Raw genomic sequence first — 17,959 nt, forward strand, 5'->3', positions numbered from 1 at the left:
TTGTATTGAAGTGGAATTTATATGCCATAACGTACACCCACAGCAGGTACCCTTCAAAGACTTGTAGTAGATTAGTATTCATATCGTGCAGCCATCGCCACTATTCAGTTTTAGAGCGTTTCCCTCTACCTTAACACTTCCTTTGTGTGGTCTGTGTCCATTTCTGCTCCAGCCCCAGCAGCAACTGCTCCAACGTCTGGCTAGAGACACAGCCCCTCAGTGAGGACTGGGCAGGCACAGTGGACCCTGGCTTCTAGCAGGACACGCCCCATCCAGATGGCCTCTCTCCCTCCCCCCAACATCCCCTTTAGCGCCCACGGATGGAAAATTAGATCTAAAGACTCGCTGGGCTTTGGGCCAAATATTGTTGGCTAGAACCCCTCACAGGGGGTGTTAGATGGGCACCATTGCATCCCATGCAGGACCTCGGTGCTGCTGACCCTAACAAGAGGGCAGTAACAGCCTGACTCTGCTCACTCGTGTGTCCCCACCCCCAGATGTCCACATTGACACCTCACCCTCCATTCACCTCATAGCATGTACACCAGATAATCCTAGCCTGCTCAGGAATCTCATTACCGCTTGGGAAGTGATGTTTTCCAAACTGTAGCATTTAATTATCTCATCAAGGACTGGGGCCATGTGTTCCCTGAAATACAGGTTCCTTTGGGGAGGCAGAATCGGTGCTGAATTCTCAGAGTGAGGGGCTGCCTTCAAAGCAGCACCATGGGGACTTCCCTGGTGGTACAGTGGTTAAGAATCTGCCTGCTAAGGCAGGGGACATGGGTTCAAGCCCTGGTCCGGGAGGATCCCACATGCTGCGGAGCAACTAAGCCCGTGCGCCACAACTGCTAGGCCCGCGTGCCACCACTACTGAAGTCCGCACGCCTAGAGCCCGCGCTCTGCAACAAGAGAAGCCACCGCAATGAGAAGCCTGCACACCGCAACAAAGAGCAGCCCCCGCCCGCGGCAACTAGGGAAAGCCCGTGTGCAGCAGCAAAGACCCAACACAGCCAAAAATAAATAAATATACTAAAAAAGAGGAAAAAAAAGCAGTACCATTTGGTGACAGATGGGCTTATTTTTCGACTCTTCCTTTTGAGAACCCTTAACTCATGGATAGGGTGGATTCATTGTGTGTCAGTCAATGACAGTCATTGCTTTTCTGATGCTTGAGTCGTATCATCATGTATGGCTTCTGTGTCCTTTTAACAGGTTTCTTTCGTGCTCCTGGGGCTCACCTGGGGCTTTCCCTGGAATGCTTTCTCCCAGGAGCCCTGGTTCCTAACTGCAGGGAAAGGGCTGAAACTCTGGGCTCTGGTTGTGTCCTGTCCTTTCCCTCCCTGCCCTCCCTGGGGGCCAGAGATTCCCCAGAACTGGGTTGAACTCATGCAGGCTGTGCGGCCCTGGATGACACCTTCTACTCTCTGGGGACCAGTTTTCCCATCCGTGAAATGTGGGCTGCAACAGGCAGAAAGGTGGCTCCAAAGAGATACACATCCTAATCCTCAGAACCCGGAAGTGTTACCTTATCAGGAAAGAGAATCTTGGCAATTGTGATTAAGGATCTGGAAACGGGGAAATCATGCTGTGTTATTTGGGTGGGCTCTAAACGTAAATTCACATGCATCCTTGCAAGAGCGGCAGAGGGAAATTTGTCAACTGTCTTAGTTGGGCTTGGCTGCCATAACAAAATACTATAGACTAGGTGACGCAAAGGACAGAAATTTACTTCTCACAATTCTGGAGGCTGGGAAGTCCAAGATCAAAGTGCCGGCAAGGTATGTTTCATTCTGAAGCCCCTTCTCTTGGCTTGGAGATGCCTGCTGTATTGCTGTACGCTCACGTGACCTCTTCTTTGTGACCACAGCAAACTCTCTGGTGTCTCCCCCTCTTTTTAAAAAAATTTATTTATTTTTGGCTGCACCATGCGGCTTGCAGGATCTCAGTCCCTCCGACCAGGAGTTGAACCCTGGCCACGGCAGTGGAAGCCCGGAATCCTAACCACTAGGACACCAGGGAACTCCCTGGTGCCTCTTCTTAATAGGACACTAATCCCATTATCAGAGCTCCTCTCTCATGACATCATCTAACCCTAATTACTTCCCAAAGTATAAATTACTTTATAATGTGACCAAATACTATCACATTATATTTTTTAATACTTTATAAATTACTTATAATGTGACCAAATACTATCACATTATATTTTGGGGTGGACACACTTCTGTCCATAGAAGGACAAACAGAGGAAAAGTCAGTATGAAGTTGGAACAGAGAGTGATTTGAAGATGTGGACCTTGAAGACTGATGTGATGCAGCCACAAGCCTAGGTACCCCTGGAGCCACCAGAAACTGGAAGAGGTGAGGAAGGATTCACCCCTAGAGGCTTCAGAGGAAGTGTGGCCCTAACATTTAGATTTCATAATTTTGGCCTCCAGAACTGTGAATTAAATTTTTTTAAATATAAATTTATTTATTTTTGGCTACATTGGGTCTTTGTTGCTGCGCACGGGCTTTCTCTAGTTGCAGCAAGCAGGGGCTACTCTTTGTCGTGGTGTGAGGGCATCTCATTGTGGTGGCTTCTCTTTGTTGAGGAGCACAGGCTCTAGGTGCGCGGGCTTTAGTAGTTGCGACCCGCGGGCTCAGTAGTTGTGGCTCACGCACTTAGTTGCTCCATGGCATGTGGGGTCTTCCCGGACCTGGGTTCGAACCCATGTCCCCTGTGTTGGCACACGGATTCTCAACCACTGCGCCACCAGCAAAGTCCCTAAAGTTTTGTTTTAAGGTACCAAGTTTGTGGTAATGTGTTACAGTGGCCACAGGAAACTAATGGAGGAACCATAGTTGTTTAATTTAATTAATTAATTTTATTTATTTATTTTTGACCACGCCAGGCGTCTTGCGGGATCAACCAGGGATCAAACCCGTGCCCCCTGCAGTGGAAGTGCAGAGTCCTAACCACTGGACCACCAGGGAACTCCTGAACCATAGTTACGTTAAAGCGTGATTTTAGGGGATCTAGTGCCTTCTCTGCCTGGCCGGCATGGACGCTTATCTTCTGCTTTCCAGCTCCTACCATCCATTCCCTACCTAGAACACTTAAAATGGGCGTCCGATCCTGCCATATTCTAAACCCTTCTGTTAGCTCCTTACAGTGAAATAAAAGCCCAGCCAAAAGCCATGAACTGGGAGTTCCCTGGTGGTCCAGTGGTTAGGACTCGGCACTTGCACTGCTGTGGCCCAGGTTCAGTCTCTGGTTGACCCTGCAAGCCGCCTGGCGACGAAAAAAACAAAAAGCCACCTATGGTGCTGCCGCAGCCCTACTGTGCTTGCAGCACAGGCAGGACAGAGACCCAAGCGCCGCCAAGAGGAGAACATGTAAACCAACTGTAGGATATTTGGGGGCACAGAGGGAATCAAGGCCGCACACAGCCACGTGAATGTGAAGTGAATGTGAACGCGGGGAAGAAGGCGTGCGAACACATGGTGTGGACATGCAAACTGTGTGTGCTTCCGTATGTATACCAGGAAAGCCTGTCCGGGGTGGGAGAAGTCAGGATGGTGGCAACTGCCAGGGGCGTGGAAGGCTTCTGAGAGCCAGAGACATTCTGTGTTTTGCTATCAGAGCTGGTTACCAAGGGTGCTCACTGTACGTACACTGTGTAGGCTTTTCTCTATATATCATAAGCCGCCATCAAAAGGTTTAAAAGTCCATAGAGACAGAAAGCAGAGTAGTCACTGCTGGGGGCCGGTGGAAGCGGGAATGGGGGGTAAGTGCTGATGGATACTGGGTTTCCTTTTGGGGTGATGAAAACGTTCTGGAATTAGATGAACTGGTGGTTGCCCAACATTGTGAATGTATGAAATAACACTGAACTTACACTTCAAAACAGCTAAATTGATGGATTTGATATTATGTGAGTTTTAACACAATTTAAAAAGAAAGCTTAAAAAGTAATAGAACTCAAACCTTATCTTGTAGCCTACAAAACTGGCCGGGTAGAGACAGTCATTATCTTCATGCATTTGTTTGTCCTTTTTACTCACTGACTGAGTGCCCACTGTGGAGCAGGCCCCAAGCAAGACATGGCAGACGCAGCAGTGACGTAAACGGTTTGGAGCTCACTTCCTTGTGATTCTCACTAGTTGAAATGTGAAGGAAGAGAAGGAGCCAGCCAGAAGGGGAGGTGGGAAGAACATTCTGGCTAGAAGGAACAGCAAGTGCAAAGGCTGTGAGGTGGGAACAACAGGTCAGCCTGTATGGCTGGAGCCAAGCGGTGAGGTCAGAGGTCAGAAGGGACAGACTCACCAAAATCTGATTTTTATGTGTGTGCGAAAATACACATAAAATTGCCACTTCAGGGGCTTCCCTGGTGGCGCAGTGGTTAAGAATCCTCCTGCCAATGCAGGGGACACGGGTTCGAGCCCTGGCCCAGGAAGATCCCACATGCCTCGGAGCAACTAAGCCCGTGCGCCACAACTCCTGACCCTGCGCTCTAGAACCAGCGAGCCACAACTACTGAGCCTGAGAGCCACAACTACTGAAGCCCGCGTGCCACAACTACTGAAGCCCACGCGCCTAGAGCTCGTGCTCCGCAATAAGAGAAGCCACCGCGATGAGAAACCCGCTCGCCGCAACTAGAGAAAGTCCGCGCGCAGCAACAAAGAGCCAACGCAGCCAAAAAAGAAATCTAAAAAAATTGCCATTTCAACGCTTTGTAAGCATACAATTCAGTGGCATTAAGTACATTCACGATGTTGTGCAACTACCACAATCGCCCAGTTCCCAAATGAAACCTGTGAAGGTGGAGAAAGAGATCAGAGTGATGCAGCTACAAGGCTTCCCCAGGAAGTGGCTTTGGGGGTGACACCTGAAGGTCAGAGGGAGAATCGGGAGCAAGCGCAGAGTTTGGAAAGTGAAGAGGCAGTAAGGATGGCTGTCTGCAGGCAGGTGCCTGCAAGGGGTGGTGGTCTGGCTGACACCTCCTACACATTGCTTCACCCCTTGAGCCCTGTCTGCAAAGCCAGGATACAGGCAGTTTCCAGTGGTCCAGGATTGGAAAGGGTGAGATGCCTGTGAAGGGTGGACAAGGCACACAGGGGATGAGAGTATACGATGACACTGGCCCACTGGGAGGCAGAGTCAAGATGTGCCCATGTTCTGCCACTCACCTCTGGACAGGCTGGCTCCTCGGAGAGGGCCTCTGAGGAAGGCTTCTGGCCTGGCCTTGCCCTCCTGTATGCCCACTCTGTCTCGGCCAGTCCCAGGATGCTCCCGTGTGCTTCCCTGAGTTTGCCCGAGCCTGATTTCCAGGTGAACCTGCCCGCACGGATGCTGTTCTGAAACAGTTGCCAAGGTCTAGTGAAGGGACCATACCAGGGGCAACCGGAGGGCTCAACCCATCCCCAGCAAGCTGTCCAGCAACCTCTAGGCATCTCCCACCACTCTTCCTGTCACTCCTCCGGGTGTGCCTGTCTGCCTCCGGGCCTCTGCACTTGTTTCTCCCCTGAACGGTTCTTCCCCCAGGTGTTTGGGGGCAGCCCCGAGGCAAGTCCACTCCTACACTCTTTACCATCACCTACTTATTGTGACTGTCTGGCCCTCGACAGCCCCGCATCTGCCCGGGCGGGGGTGGGCGGCCAGGGTAGGTATGGATCATCTCTACGCGACACAACCCGGTGATTTTGGGGCCCAGCGCAGAGAGCGGGAGGGGGCATGGAAAAAACTCAACAAATATCACTAAAGGATTCCGCACCTCAACTTGGGCGCTGCCAGCCACCAACTTTCCTTCCCAATTGTCGGAGGAAAGAGGCGAGGGTCTGCAGCCCAGGCCTCGGGGGGAGGGGCTGAGCCGGGGCGGGCTAGTCAGTGGGGGGGAGGGGCCTCGCGCGGACCAGGCGGTGGGCGCTCCGGCGGCTGAAGGGGCGGGGCGGGGCGGGGCGGGGCCCGGATTTTGGGGCCGCACTCGAGCTGGAACAAAGGCAGGCGCGGAGACAATAGGCCCGAGTTCCCCCCAGGCCCTGCGGCAACAAGAGCAGCGCCGGACGCACTTCCACCACCGCCACCTACACCGCGTGTGGGCGCCTAGGGGAGCTGGGGTGGGGGAGGCTGCGCCCCGCTCCCCTGAAGCTTTTGCGCGGTCAAGCCCGCGGGAGGCGGAGTAGGGCCTGGGGGCTGGACGTGCCGGCCCTCCAGATTCTCTGCATCGTCTCAGAGCTGCCGCCCAAGCCTCCCCCTGGACTGGCAACCGCAGGACTGAGGAGCCCTGCACAGGGACGAAGGCCCACCCCAGGCAGAGGCTCCAAGGCACCCTTGCCTCAAGTATTCTCCGTGCCTAGTGACTTCAGAGAGGATCCCTTCCCACAGGCCCCACTCCCACCTCCGACGGGATCCCCTCCCACTGATCTTGCTTTCCTCTCCGTCAGGACCCCTCCTCCGCCAGCTCCAGCCTTAGGCCCTGCTTCCCTCCTTCTCAGCTCAGACAGGACTCCTCTCTCCCCACGGACCCTGCCCCACCCCCGTTTCTCTCGAATAGGATTCCTCCTCCAGGCCTAGCTTCCCCCATCTGACAGAATTCTCACCAGACACTCTACGTCCTTCCTCAGACGGGAACACCCTCCCCGCACGCAGATCCTGCTCCCCACTGAGGCAGGCTTCCCCTCCCTACAGATCCTGCCTCCGCCCACAGATGGATCGCCCCACGCAGACCCTGCTTCCCTCTCAGAACTTCCCCACTGTTGCGGTTCAGTCCGCCCGCTTGAAGAGCATCAAGGCTAGCGCAGTGGCGGGCTAAAATATAGCAAGGGGCGCTTGCAGGGCCAGGCGGGATTTCAGTCTCGGTGTTCTGAGCCCCGTGGGATCTATTTGATTTAGTCAGGTTTCAGTGTTGCTCATGTTAAACAATAAAAAGGTTAAAACCCCAAAGTCTAAGTCCCGGTTTAGAAGAGTACTTCCTCCACGGGATGGGGACCCTTCGCCCCTCTCCCTGGGCCCAGCATCTTCCCTAGCTCTCGGCCCCGCCCCCTCTAGGGAACGCTAGTCGACGCAGCAACTGGAGACCTCCCCAGGCGGGCAAAGGGGCGGGGATCGAGGTGGAAGAACGGACTGCCGGCGCGCGTGCGGAGTAAACGGCCTGGAGCAGGGACTACAATAACGGACGCGAGCCCGGCTGGTGGACCAGGCTGCGGCGGCGACGACGCAGATGCCCCGCCCCTGCCGCACGAGCGGCGCTGCGGGTGGTGGAGGCGGGGGTGGGAGGAGCCCGCTCAGGCGCGTGCGTACTCATGGCCTCCCCCGCCCCGGCACGCCCCGGCCCCGCCCCCGGGCGAGAGGCGCCCAGTGCGCGTGCGCGACGGCGTCGGCGCCAGTTATTTCTGTCCCGCCCCCCAGCCGCGGCTCTTTCTGCGAGCGGGCGCGCGGTCGAGCGGTTGTGCGCGTGGCGCGTGGCGCTGGTTTCGGTCGCCGCTGAGAAGGAAGCGCGGGCGGCGGCGGAGGCAGGAGAGCGGGCAGCGGCCGGCCGGGCCTCGGCAGAGCCCCGCGCGCAGCGGGCGGCGACCTAGGCGGCGCGTGGCGGCGCTAGGCCTCGCGGCGGCAGCGGCCCAGCCGTTGGCGGCGAGCGCGTCTGCGCCTGCGCGGCGGGCCCCGCGCCCCTCCTCCCCCCCTGGGCGCCCCCGGCGGCGTGTGAATGGCGGCCTCGGCGGCGGCGGCCTCGGCGGCGGCAGCGGCTGCCTCAGGCAGCCCGGGCCCGGGAGAGGGCTCGGCGGGCGCCGAGAAGCGCGTCGCCGCCTCCTCGGCCACGGCCTCGGCTTCTGCCTCGGCGGCGGCGTCCGCATCGGCATCGTCGCCCGCGGGGGGCGGCGGCGAGGCGCTGGAACTGCTGGAGCACTGCGGCGTGTGCCGGGAGCGCCTGCGGCCCGAGAGGGAACCGCGCCTGTTACCCTGCCTGCACTCGGCCTGCAGCGCCTGCCTCGGGCCCGCGGCGCCTGCCGCCGCCAACAGCTCAGGGGACGGAGGTGCGGCGGGCGACGGCGCTGGTGAGTGCGGTGGGGCCGGGGGCGGCCCCTCCCCCACCCCGCAGCCTTTGATCCCTTTGAGGCTCGGGGACTGGGGGTCGGTTCCCAGCGTGACGATGGCGGGAGTCGCCTGGGCGAGAGGATGGGGACCCGAAGAGTGGCCGGAACGTGTGTGGGCAGTGGGCTGTGTCCCGGGTACTGAGATGGGGCGACTGTTTAAAGTTCGGTAAAAGAAGGGTTTGGTTCTTCCTCCGGGAGGGGAGGGTCGTCTCGGCTCGGCAGGGGACGGAGTTTGGGGCCCAGTGGGGGATGCGCTCACCATGCGATGGTTTTGTTTCTTCGTGTTCTTCGTAGTGGTGGACTGTCCAGTATGTAAGCAGCAGTGTTTCTCCAAAGATATTGTGGAGAATTACTTCATGCGCGACAGTGGCAGCAAGGCTGCCACCGATTCCCAGGATGCGAATCAGGTATGTCTCGCCCAAGCAACCCCCAGGAGGTCTCTGGCCATGAGTAGGGGTCACTAGACCAGAGCGTGGTACCGGCTCCAGGCTTTACTGTCCCCGTAGTAGAAAGCTTAGGGCAGGTTGTCTAGGCTAAGTAAGGCCCCCACCTTTCTTCATGTCGTATTTCTTGGTTCTAAATGCAGATTTCTTTGGTGGTTCTGTCTCTTCTGACTCTGCCTTTGCTCAGCAGTGCTGCACTAGCTGTGAGGATAATGCCCCGGCCACCAGTTACTGTGTGGAGTGCTCTGAGCCGCTGTGTGAGACGTGTGTGGAGGCACACCAGCGGGTGAAGTACACCAAGGACCACACTGTGCGTTCCACTGGTACGCAACGTGCAGGGGGCTGCCCTTGCTGTTCTCCTCTCTATGCCTTCAGTTGCTTATGATGGTAGTTGCAGATGGTGGAAGGATCTCAGGGAGTTTCTCTGCGGGGTACCAACTGAAGGGCCTGAGGGCAGAACTCAAAAAGGGGGAGGCTGGGGCTCTGGTGGGCAGTCTCTGCAGGTCCAGTGGCAGGGGAAAAGCCACAGGCAGGGAGTGGGGGGAGTTCACAGGGGATCTCATGGTGCCGCAGGGGGTGTATAGAGGGCTTGAGGAAGCTCATCAGGGAACCCCCCTAGGCAGGGGATAGGCCTCCAATGGTAGAGAGATCCGCATGTATGGATAGGGAAATGCAGGGTGTTGGGGGAATGATGTGAGGGACCTCCTGGACCAGAGGTTCCCTGGCACCTGTTTTAAGCTTCTGTAGGGGAAAGTGAGATCTTTGGGCCTCGTGTCTTAACAAGCTGGTAGAGTCATCAGACTATCACTGACCAGTGAGTGCTGGAAGTGTTCTTATCATTGGGTCACAGGTATTTCACAGCCTAGCTTGGTATTTCCAGATTTTTCTGTGAGTGTGTTGGAAGTGCTATGGAGAGGGGCTTGCGCTTGGTTTTTGGCCCAGGACTCCCCATGAGTGGCGTCTTGGTAGTCACTGTGGCTGCGCCAGCCCAGAGGACAGTTTTGATGGGAAAACTTGGGTAGAGATGGTTCCTGTGGGGCATGAGGAGCCAGGAGAGAAGGGCAGGGGTCTCCAGGGGGTCCTGGGTTCCAGGCAAGGGTCAGGGTGCAAGAGCGGGCAATATTTAGAGGAGCTGAGGCTCGGTTTATTTGTATCGAAATGTTCCTATGTGTCACGCTGGGTTGGTGTGGTAACGAGACATGATAGGGATTGGGGAGGAAAGAAGGATGGATGTTCTCGGTTTTCTAGTGGCAACAGCCTCTGGGGAGGGCTGGGGGGTCAACGTGGTGTATTAGTCTTTGGGGAGTGTTGCTCTGAGCCGTAGGACCTTTGTCCCAGCACAGGGGCCTGACGCCTCTCTGAGGGTCCTGGTCTGATATCGTATCTCTCCAGCCTGAGAAGGCTTTGCAGGTTCCCCCGTGGGTCGTTAAGATGGTGTGGTCTCCTTTTAGCAGAGAAGAGAGGGGAGGTCACCAGGTATGGCTTATGAGGAAAATGTATCTGACGGTCTCTTTAAGCCCTGATTTGCTTTTTGTCTGAGCCAGAAAGCAAATGTTGTGTGTGCTGGGATGCCACAGTAGCCAGAATCCCCTCCCCTGCTGGACGGAATCTTCTGTGAGTGGAGGAGAAAGGGAGCCCAGTGGCGGATGGGGGCAGGGCTTCAGAGGTGGAGGAGCTTTCTTGAGTGTCCACCTGGAGGAGGTTTCAGCAGAGCGAACAGCGGGGAGGTCTCTCCTGGCAGAGGCCGTCAGTCTACGTCAAGCTGTCACCTCCAGAAGCTGAAAGGAGAGGGGTGTGACCCTCTCGGTCAGGCTGAGGGCAGAGGGTTTTGAGAGCAAGGATCTCTGCTCCTCCCTGTCCACTGCTGTAGGCCCTCTGGGTCCTTCCGGCAGATAGCCCAGGGTTGCAGGACAGGCAGGAAGTGAGGCCCTGATCTCTGTCCGCTCCTCGAGCTGGAGGCGGTGAGGATGAGCTCCCGCTTCATAGATCCCATTCCCCAGGACCAGCCAAGTCGAGGGACGGTGAGCGCACGGTGTATTGCAACGTGCACAAGCACGAGCCCCTTGTGCTGTTTTGCGAGAGTTGCGACACCCTCACCTGCCGGGACTGCCAGCTCAACGCCCACAAGGACCACCAGTGAGTCCTGAGGCTTGGTGGGTGGGTGCTGCCTGTTCCTGTGCTGGGCGCCCGGGCCCACCTCTATCTGCCCTCAGGTACCAGTTCCTGGAGGATGCTGTGAGGAACCAGCGCAAGCTCCTGGCCTCACTGGTGAAGCGCCTCGGGGACAAGCATGCGACATTGCAGAAGAACACCAAGGAGGTTCGCAGCTCGTAAGTGTGGGTGCCTGTGCTGTGCTGGGGCGGGGGGTGGGGTGGCTCTGGGTGAGCACCTGCCTGAGTGGCCCTGACCTCACCCACTCTGCTACCCAGGATCCGCCAAGTGTCTGACGTACAGAAGCGCGTGCAGGTGGACGTTAAGATGGCCATCCTGCAGATCATGAAGGAACTGAACAAGCGGGGCCGTGTGCTGGTTAACGACGCCCAGGTACCCGCTGCGTGGTCCTTCTCTGTTGGCAGCTCACTCTACCTCAGGTGGAATCGTCCTGGGGTTTGGCGCCCTCTGCTGGCTGCTGATGTCCTCCTTGGGTGGGGAGAGGTTCTGGTGCTTTGTCCTCCCTGACCCCATCTGCTCTCCACCTGCAGAAGGTGACTGAGGGGCAGCAGGAGCGCCTGGAGCGCCAGCACTGGACCATGACCAAGATCCAGAAGCACCAGGAACACATCCTGCGCTTTGCCTCATGGGCTCTGGAAAGTGACAACAACACTGCTCTGCTGCTCTCCAAGAAGCTGGTGTGTGCTGGTGGGCACCCAGGTGGTGGGTTCCAGGTAGGCACCTCCCAAGACCCTGGAGCCCTGTTCACTGCCCGTGTGCTCATGTACTGCCCACCCCCAGATCTACTTCCAGCTGCACCGGGCCCTCAAGATGATCGTGGACCCTGTGGAGCCACACGGTGAGATGAAGTTCCAGTGGGACCTCAATGCCTGGACCAAGAGTGCAGAGGCCTTTGGTGGGTTTTTGTCTTTCTCTGGCTGCACCCTGCCATCCCAGGCACTGCACTCACTTTCTTACACTGTTTTACTTCTTTACTGCAGGCAAGATCGTGGCAGAACGTCCTGGCACCAACTCCACAGGCCCTGTACCCATGGCCCCTCCTCGGGCTCCAGGGCCTTTGAGCAAGCAGGGCTCTGGCAGCAGCCAGGTGAGCCAGGGAGGGGACCAGAGTGGGAGGAAAGAGGCACGGGGTCCTGTGGGATACCTGTCCACTGAGGTCCACTTGCTCTGCCCACAGCCTATGGAGGTGCAGGAAGGCTATGGCTTCGGGTCAGGTGAGTGATTCTGCCCCCCCAGTAGGTGGGAGAGCTGCAGTGCCCTATGTCCACCCCAACCTGTTTTCTGTGTTCCGAGCAGATGACCCTTACTCGAGTGCAGAGCCCCACGTGTCAGGGGTGAAGCGGTGAGTGTGGCTGCCCTTTGGTGGTTATAGGGACAGGGTGGCCATAGGGGTGGGGCGCTCACACCAAGCCGCGCCCACAGGTCCCGCTCAAGTGATGGTGAGGTGAGTGGCCTCATGCGTAAGGTGCCACGGGTGAGCCTCGAACGCCTGGACTTGGATCTCACGGCTGACAGCCAGCCACCAGTCTTCAAGGTCTTCCCAGGCAGCACCACTGAGGATTACAACCTCATCGTCATTGAGCGAGGTGCTGCAGCTGTTGCAGCTGGACAGCCTGGGACTGCGCCCCCAGGGGCCCCTGGCGCTCCGCCCCTGCCTGGCATGGCCATCGTCAAGGTGAGCCTGCCCAAGTGACTGTGGCTGGGAGATGAGGATCTACTGCCCAGGCCGGCACCCCACTGAACACCCCTCACCTCCTCACAGGAGGAAGAAACAGAGGCTGCCATTGGGGCCCCGCCTGCCGCCACTGAGGGCCCCGAGACCAAACCTGTGTTGATGGCCCTGGCCGAGGGCCCCGGCGCCGAGGGCCCCCGCCTGGCTTCACCCAGTGGCAGCACCAGCTCAGGCCTGGAGGTGGTGGCCCCTGAGGGCACCTCAGCCCCAGCTGGTGGCCCAGGTGCCCTGGATGACAGTGCCACCATCTGCCGTGTCTGCCAGAAGCCAGGCGACCTGGTCATGTGCAACCAGTGCGAGTTCTGCTTCCACCTGGACTGCCACCTGCCTGCCCTGCAGGATGTGCCAGGGTGCGAGGCTGTGCGGGGTCTGTAGGGCGGAGGGCTGGGCCAGGTCCCGTGCAGCCCCTCACGGTCTGTTCCCTCTAGGGAGGAGTGGAGCTGCTCTCTCTGCCACGTGCTACCCGACCTGAAGGAGGAGGATGGCAGCCTAAACCTGGATGGGGGTGACAGCACTGGTGTGGTGGCCAAGCTCTCGCCAGCCAACCAGCAGGTGAGGGTGGGGCCCACTCCCTTGGTTTGGCCAGCAGCACCCCAAGTCCCCTATGACTCTGATGTTCATGTAACGCCTGCAGAAGTGTGAGCGCGTCCTGCTGGCCCTCTTCTGCCATGAGCCCTGCCGGCCCCTGCACCAGCTGGCTACTGACTCCACCTTCTCCCTGGTGAGTTCTGGGACTTGGGAGGGTGGGAGGTGCAGGGGCTGTTTGGCCTCACCTTCAGCCTGTGGCCTCTGCTCGAAGGATCAGCCCGGCGGCACCCTGGACTTGACGCTGATTCGAGCCCGTCTCCAGGAGAAGTTGTCACCCCCCTACAGCTCCCCCCAGGAGTTTGCCCAGGATGTGGGCCGCATGTTCAAGCAGTTCAACAAGCTGACAGAGGTGAGCCTGTTGGGGTGGGGAGGGGAGGCTGGGGGCAGAGAGGTGGGCGACCTAGGACCCATCCACTGTAATTTGCCCGGCAGGACAAGGCCGATGTGCAGTCCATCATTGGCCTGCAGCGCTTCTTTGAGACTCGCATGAACGAAGCCTTTGGTGACACCAAGTTCTCCGCTGTTCTGGTGGAGCCCCCGCCGCTGAGCCTGCCTGGTGCTGGCCTGAGCGCCCAGGACCTGTCCAGTGGCCCTGGTGATGGCCCCTGAGGCTGGGCAGCCCCCGAGCCGCTCCAACCTGGCTCTGTTCTCTGTTCTGTCCTGTCACCCCCTCTTCTCTCTCCTCTCCTCCTTCCTCCGGTGGCCTGGTTCCCACTCCTTGGTGGCCCATACCCCAGCCCTTCACAATATGGTTTTTACTTCTGTGGATTTAATAAAAACTTCACCCGTTACTCAGGCCTTGGTTGGTGGGGGCAGTGGTCCTGGGGGCCTGGTCTCTGGCTGTTACCGATCCCTCACCAAACCCTGTTGGGCCAGATGGGGGTGGGGCACTTGTCTCCGGCCACCTGGGTGTCCAGGGAGCGGGGAGCAGCATCCCTCCTGGGCCCTTTGCGATCTGGGGAGTGTCTGGTGGGTAGGAGGGTCACCCGGTAGGTAGGCAGACCCAGGCTAACCTGTGGGCAGGCAGGGTGAATCCCCAGGTAGGTGCTGCACGGCAGCTCATTCTCCCCGAGAGCTTCCTGGACTGGCTTGGAACTGTTTCTCGCAACCAGCTCATCAAAGTGAGCTGGGTGGGCTGGGCTAAGCGGAGTTGGGCAGTGTATCCCTGGGGGACAGGCCTGCACTCCTGGGATGCTACCAGGATGTCTGGGGAGCCTGCTTTCTTGGGGGTGCTGGGCCAGTGTCTGCTGCTCATTTTCACATCCCAAGCCCTGAAGACGGGTGGGCTTGGTCTGTCCACTCCCGCCAAGACGAGAAAACCTCCAGCCCTCTGTCTTATACCCCAGCTAATGTGGCACACATGACCAAGCCCTGCCTGAGCAACTCCTGTCAGCCCTGTCACCAGACTCCCAGCCTGGCTCACATCAGGCCACTCACACAGGCCCAAGACTAGTGGCCAACTTCTTTTATTGCAGAAGGTACAATGAAAATGCTGGGCCCTCCGCTGGCTCCCTAGGGTGGCACAGGGGTGTGTTGTGTGTGCAGTCAGTCCCTTCGAAGGTTCTTGAGCCGCTCCTCCAGGTCTGCGTCTGCATCGACTAGGGCGGAGGCTGCAGCCTCTGCTTTCTTCCCACTGGCAGCCACACTGAGGGAGCCTCCAGTGGAGGGGAGGTCTGCAGAGAAGGGGGGTTAGGAAGAGAGCCCCTGCTGGAAGGAGTAATGCTGGGAGAGGGAGGGTCTGCGCGATGGCTGAGCTGCGCGCAGGACAGGGCCCAGGGTCTGGACACTCACTTGACAGCTCATCGGTCAGGCTCAACCCCAGCTCGTCCAGGACCTGGGCTACAACAGCGTCACTAGGTAAAAAAAAAGAACTATGAGGGCCAGGCACCCGGAGGGCCAGGCATCCCCTCTGTCCCCACCCTCCTGCCTCCTGTCTCCAAACCTCTCCTCTTCATCGTCCTCGTCACCCATGGCATCGTCAATGGCATCGTTCATCATCTCCTCCTTCATGTCCATAATCTCCGCCTGCCGCTCGAACTCCATCATGATCTTCTGGATCTGGGGCAACTTCAGCTGGAAGTGGGAGGAGGGTGAGTCTGGCCCCTGAGGTTAGCAGGGGTAGGGAGGGGGATCGGGAGAGGCGCACCTGTCTGTTCATGGTGCCCATGGCCTTGGTGACGCCCTTCATGGCTTGTGCCATTGAGTTGTTAGACTTGAGTGTCTGGATCTTGAGGGACACAGCTTGGATGTTGGCCCGCATCAACACAAACTTGCGCACGTACCGCCTTGTGCGCACCAGGTCTCTTGCCATGATACGCACAGCGTCCTGCACGGGGACAGAGGTGGCAGGGAGCCAGCCTTGGGAGTGTGCTCACTGCCACTCCACCATGCCCACTGAGGCTTTCAGGGGCTCCTATGTGCCTGCTCCCACTGGCCACTGTTCCCTCTCGCCCTCATGCCTCTTGGGTCACCACTGCACAGACTCCTCCGTGGCCTTCTCAGCTCTGCTCCAGAAATGAGAGGAAGAAAGGTGGGGCCACCCTTGAGGCGTCCTTTTCTCTCCATGTCTATAGAGTCAACACCCATTCCTGAATTTCTCTCCTGGCCAAAGAATGTGTGTCTCCCTCCACCTCACACAGGCCCTCACCTCAAGTACAGGATCCCGATTCACACACGAACACTTCCAAACCTCACCTTTTCACTTCCTCCCCAGAGCTCTTCCTTGCTTTGCCCATCCCAGGAAATGGCGCCTCAACCCAGCTGCTCAGGCCAAAACTCTGTCGCCCATCAAAGGTGCTGCTCCCCAGCGGTTCAGGCTGTGCCCATCTCTCTGCTCACTGGCCCCCAGGGCCAGTGCATCCCATGCCACGTGGGCTCCCACTGTGGCCCACGATTCCAAGTGGTCTGGCCCACATCCACTCCTCTGAGCTCACCCATCACTCTCTCATGGAGCATCTGCTGTTCTATCTGACACACTTGCTGTTCTATCTGACACACTTGCCACTTGGATCTTCACGGGCTCACTCTCTTCCTTACTCAACGTTTGGCTCTGTTACCACCTCCACAGAGGCAGCCTTTTGGACCCTGAAACTAGGGAAAGCCCCACTCAACCCTTCATTTCCCTAGAAGCACCTCCCTGTTGGTGCTCAGCATGTCCAGTTTGCTGCAGCCCCAGTGTCTGAACAAGCAACAGCACTGGCCTGTGTCCCAGGCTGTGCCCAATCGAGCTTACCATCTGGCCCTGCTTGGCCATTTTCTTGATGTCTGCAATGATTTTCTTCTCCTGGGTCTCTAGCTTCTGTCGCTCACGGTCCAGCTCTCGCATGGCGCGGTTCAGGGCGCGCTGGTTCTGCCGCAGCAGCTCCTCCGGCGTCTTCCGGCGCCCAAATAGCAGGTCCATGGCCGCAGGAGCCCACCGGTAGGACTGGGGCAAGTGTGAAGCCTTACTGCAGAGTGGTGTGAGGCCCAAAACGAGGGCATGAGGCAGAGCTGGGGTCACACTGTGTATGGGCAGGGACAGATGGGGGCTCCCAAAATGGAAAGGGCCGAGCAGGGAGAAAAGGCGTGAATGGAAGGCCAAAAGAGTGGAGTCTGGAACTTGGGTAGCCCCAGGGACATGAGTGGGGACAACGTGCCCACCCCAACCCCTCCTCCATCACAGTGCCCCCACAGAGGTTCAAGGCTTCCACCTCGTCCTGCAGACCCTGCGATGAGGCCCTAGCGTGTTCGGTGGACTGAGACTGGAGATGGCCGTGTGTGGGCTGACGGGGGTAGGGGGCACTTGGAACCCTGAGCGCCAAGGACAGGGCACTTGAGAGGGTCCCTGACAGGAGGAGGTGGAGGCTGCGAGTGCTAGAAACAGGGTGGATGGGGGCGGCCCTGAAGCTGACAGCGTATGCATGGAATTCGGTTTGGGGCGGGGGTCCTAAATGCTGAGGGAATCTGGGCGCGGAGAATAAGGTTGGGGGGCGTTGCGGACTCCTGTACAGAGGGAGGGATGCTAAGTGTTGGGGTGCCTTGTTCACGCAGGAAAGCCTGGGGGGCCATTCGGGGTGTTGACCACTGAAGGCAAGACAGCATGGGGTCCTCTGATGATAAGGCCGGGTCCCAGAGAGGGGCGAGGCCCTCGTACGCCGCCACCCACGCGTCCACCCAGGGCCCGCACCCCAGTAGGGGCCACTCACCGGAGTTGCGACAGGGACTCGCTTCCGTTTCCGGGTCACGCTCTTCTCGCTGGGAGCCCCGGAGCGCCCACCAACAGACCCTCGGTTCTGTCGCGTCGGCGGTCGCCGCCGTTTCCGGATTAAACCACCTGACGTCACACGCCCCGCCGGCGCCCGGAATGCTGGGCGGGGACAACAGCGCGCGTGCGCACGCGCCGGGGACCAGACCGGCCCCAGGCGCATGCGCACCAGCTTCCGTGTCCCTGCCGCAGACTCGGTGTTCCACAGGTTCAAGTCCGGCCTGAGGGAGCCGAGCCACGGCCGGAGTCCTGGTCCTTGTGGGGTTGGCGCCCTTCCGGGCAGCCACCCGGAGGCCCTGCACCCCACCACGTTACCCACTGTAGGGCCCAGCTCATCTCAGGGACCCAGAACTCTCGCTGATGTTTCTGGACCTCAGGCACCCGGTGGCACCAGACAGCGTTCTCCTCGTCAGGCCCTCCCATGGCAGAAGGGGGCAGAACAGGAGATGGTGCGGACTTTCTTGTATGTTGGCTTACTGGCCAGGAAGCCTGTGGTTACTGGATCCTGCCCCTCCTTTGTTCCGGAGTGGGATTCATCCCACCCTGCCCGAGGCCTGGGGCTTGGTCCCCTCACGACTCCCAGGGCTGCCCCAGGCACTGGGCAGCCTGCTGATGCGGGGGCGGGGGGGGCCCCTAACGCCACCTGTGATCACACAACTCCCACCGCGCTTGCTGCAGGAGCCCTGGTGGACATCACCTGCCCCT

At 58.6% G+C, this 17,959-nt stretch overlaps 2 protein-coding genes across 3 annotated transcripts; one reads left to right on the forward strand and one right to left on the reverse strand.

Annotated features, from left to right (window-relative positions):
- The first annotated feature begins 7,510 nt into the window (after positions 1 to 7,510).
- TRIM28 (tripartite motif containing 28) lies at positions 7,511 to 13,802 on the forward strand. Its single transcript, XM_019928954.3, has 17 exons — positions 7,511 to 8,037; positions 8,371 to 8,483; positions 8,710 to 8,842; positions 10,520 to 10,655; positions 10,733 to 10,849; positions 10,949 to 11,063; positions 11,222 to 11,368; positions 11,472 to 11,586; positions 11,672 to 11,778; positions 11,869 to 11,905; positions 11,988 to 12,033; positions 12,114 to 12,366; positions 12,454 to 12,773; positions 12,852 to 12,975; positions 13,058 to 13,144; positions 13,223 to 13,360; positions 13,444 to 13,802. The coding sequence occupies exons 1-17, from the start codon at positions 7,689 to 7,691 to the stop codon at positions 13,618 to 13,620; spliced, it is 2,514 nt and encodes an 837-aa protein (XP_019784513.1). The 5' UTR covers positions 7,511 to 7,688; the 3' UTR covers positions 13,621 to 13,802.
- A 659-nt stretch (positions 13,803 to 14,461) lies between these two features.
- CHMP2A (charged multivesicular body protein 2A) lies at positions 14,462 to 17,849 on the reverse strand. Of its 2 annotated transcripts, none has more exons than XM_004317787.4 (6): positions 17,196 to 17,849; positions 16,244 to 16,435; positions 15,158 to 15,337; positions 14,954 to 15,084; positions 14,803 to 14,864; positions 14,462 to 14,684 (listed from the first exon to the last, which is right to left on the reverse strand). In XM_004317787.4, the coding sequence occupies exons 1-6, from the start codon at positions 17,415 to 17,417 to the stop codon at positions 14,557 to 14,559; spliced, it is 915 nt and encodes a 304-aa protein (XP_004317835.4). In that variant the 5' UTR covers positions 17,418 to 17,849; the 3' UTR covers positions 14,462 to 14,556. The 2 variants fall into 2 exon arrangements, with proteins under 2 accessions (XP_004317835.4, XP_004317834.1); XM_004317786.3 differs by having other exon boundaries at positions 16,244 to 16,457; positions 17,196 to 17,335.
- Positions 17,850 to 17,959: the final 110 nt, after the last annotated feature.

The sequence above is a fragment of the Tursiops truncatus genome, chromosome 19, assembly GCF_011762595.2.
Source record: "Tursiops truncatus isolate mTurTru1 chromosome 19, mTurTru1.mat.Y, whole genome shotgun sequence".
Taxonomy (NCBI): domain Eukaryota; kingdom Metazoa; phylum Chordata; class Mammalia; order Artiodactyla; family Delphinidae; genus Tursiops; species Tursiops truncatus.

Bases quoted from the DNA above. Each gene is read 5' to 3' on its own strand.
- TRIM28 (XM_019928954.3), top strand. From the start codon at position 7,689: ATGGCGGCCTCGGCGGCGGCGGCCTCGGCGGCGGCAGCGGCTGCCTCA. The intron at 8,484-8,709 runs GTATGTCTCGCC...TTTGCTCAGCAG, and splicing joins ATTCCCAGGATGCGAATCAG to TGCTGCACTAGCTGTGAGGA. The intron at 11,064-11,221 runs GTACCCGCTGCG...CTCCACCTGCAG, and splicing joins TGCTGGTTAACGACGCCCAG to AAGGTGACTGAGGGGCAGCA.
- CHMP2A (XM_004317787.4), bottom strand. From the start codon at position 17,417: ATGCGCCTGGGGCCGGTCTGGTCCCCGGCGCGTGCGCACGCGCGCTGT. The intron at 15,085-15,157 runs GTGCGCCTCTCC...TCCCACTTCCAG, and splicing joins TGGGCACCATGAACAGACAG to CTGAAGTTGCCCCAGATCCA. The intron at 14,865-14,953 runs GTTTGGAGACAG...TTTTTTACCTAG, and splicing joins GAGGACGATGAAGAGGAGAG to TGACGCTGTTGTAGCCCAGG.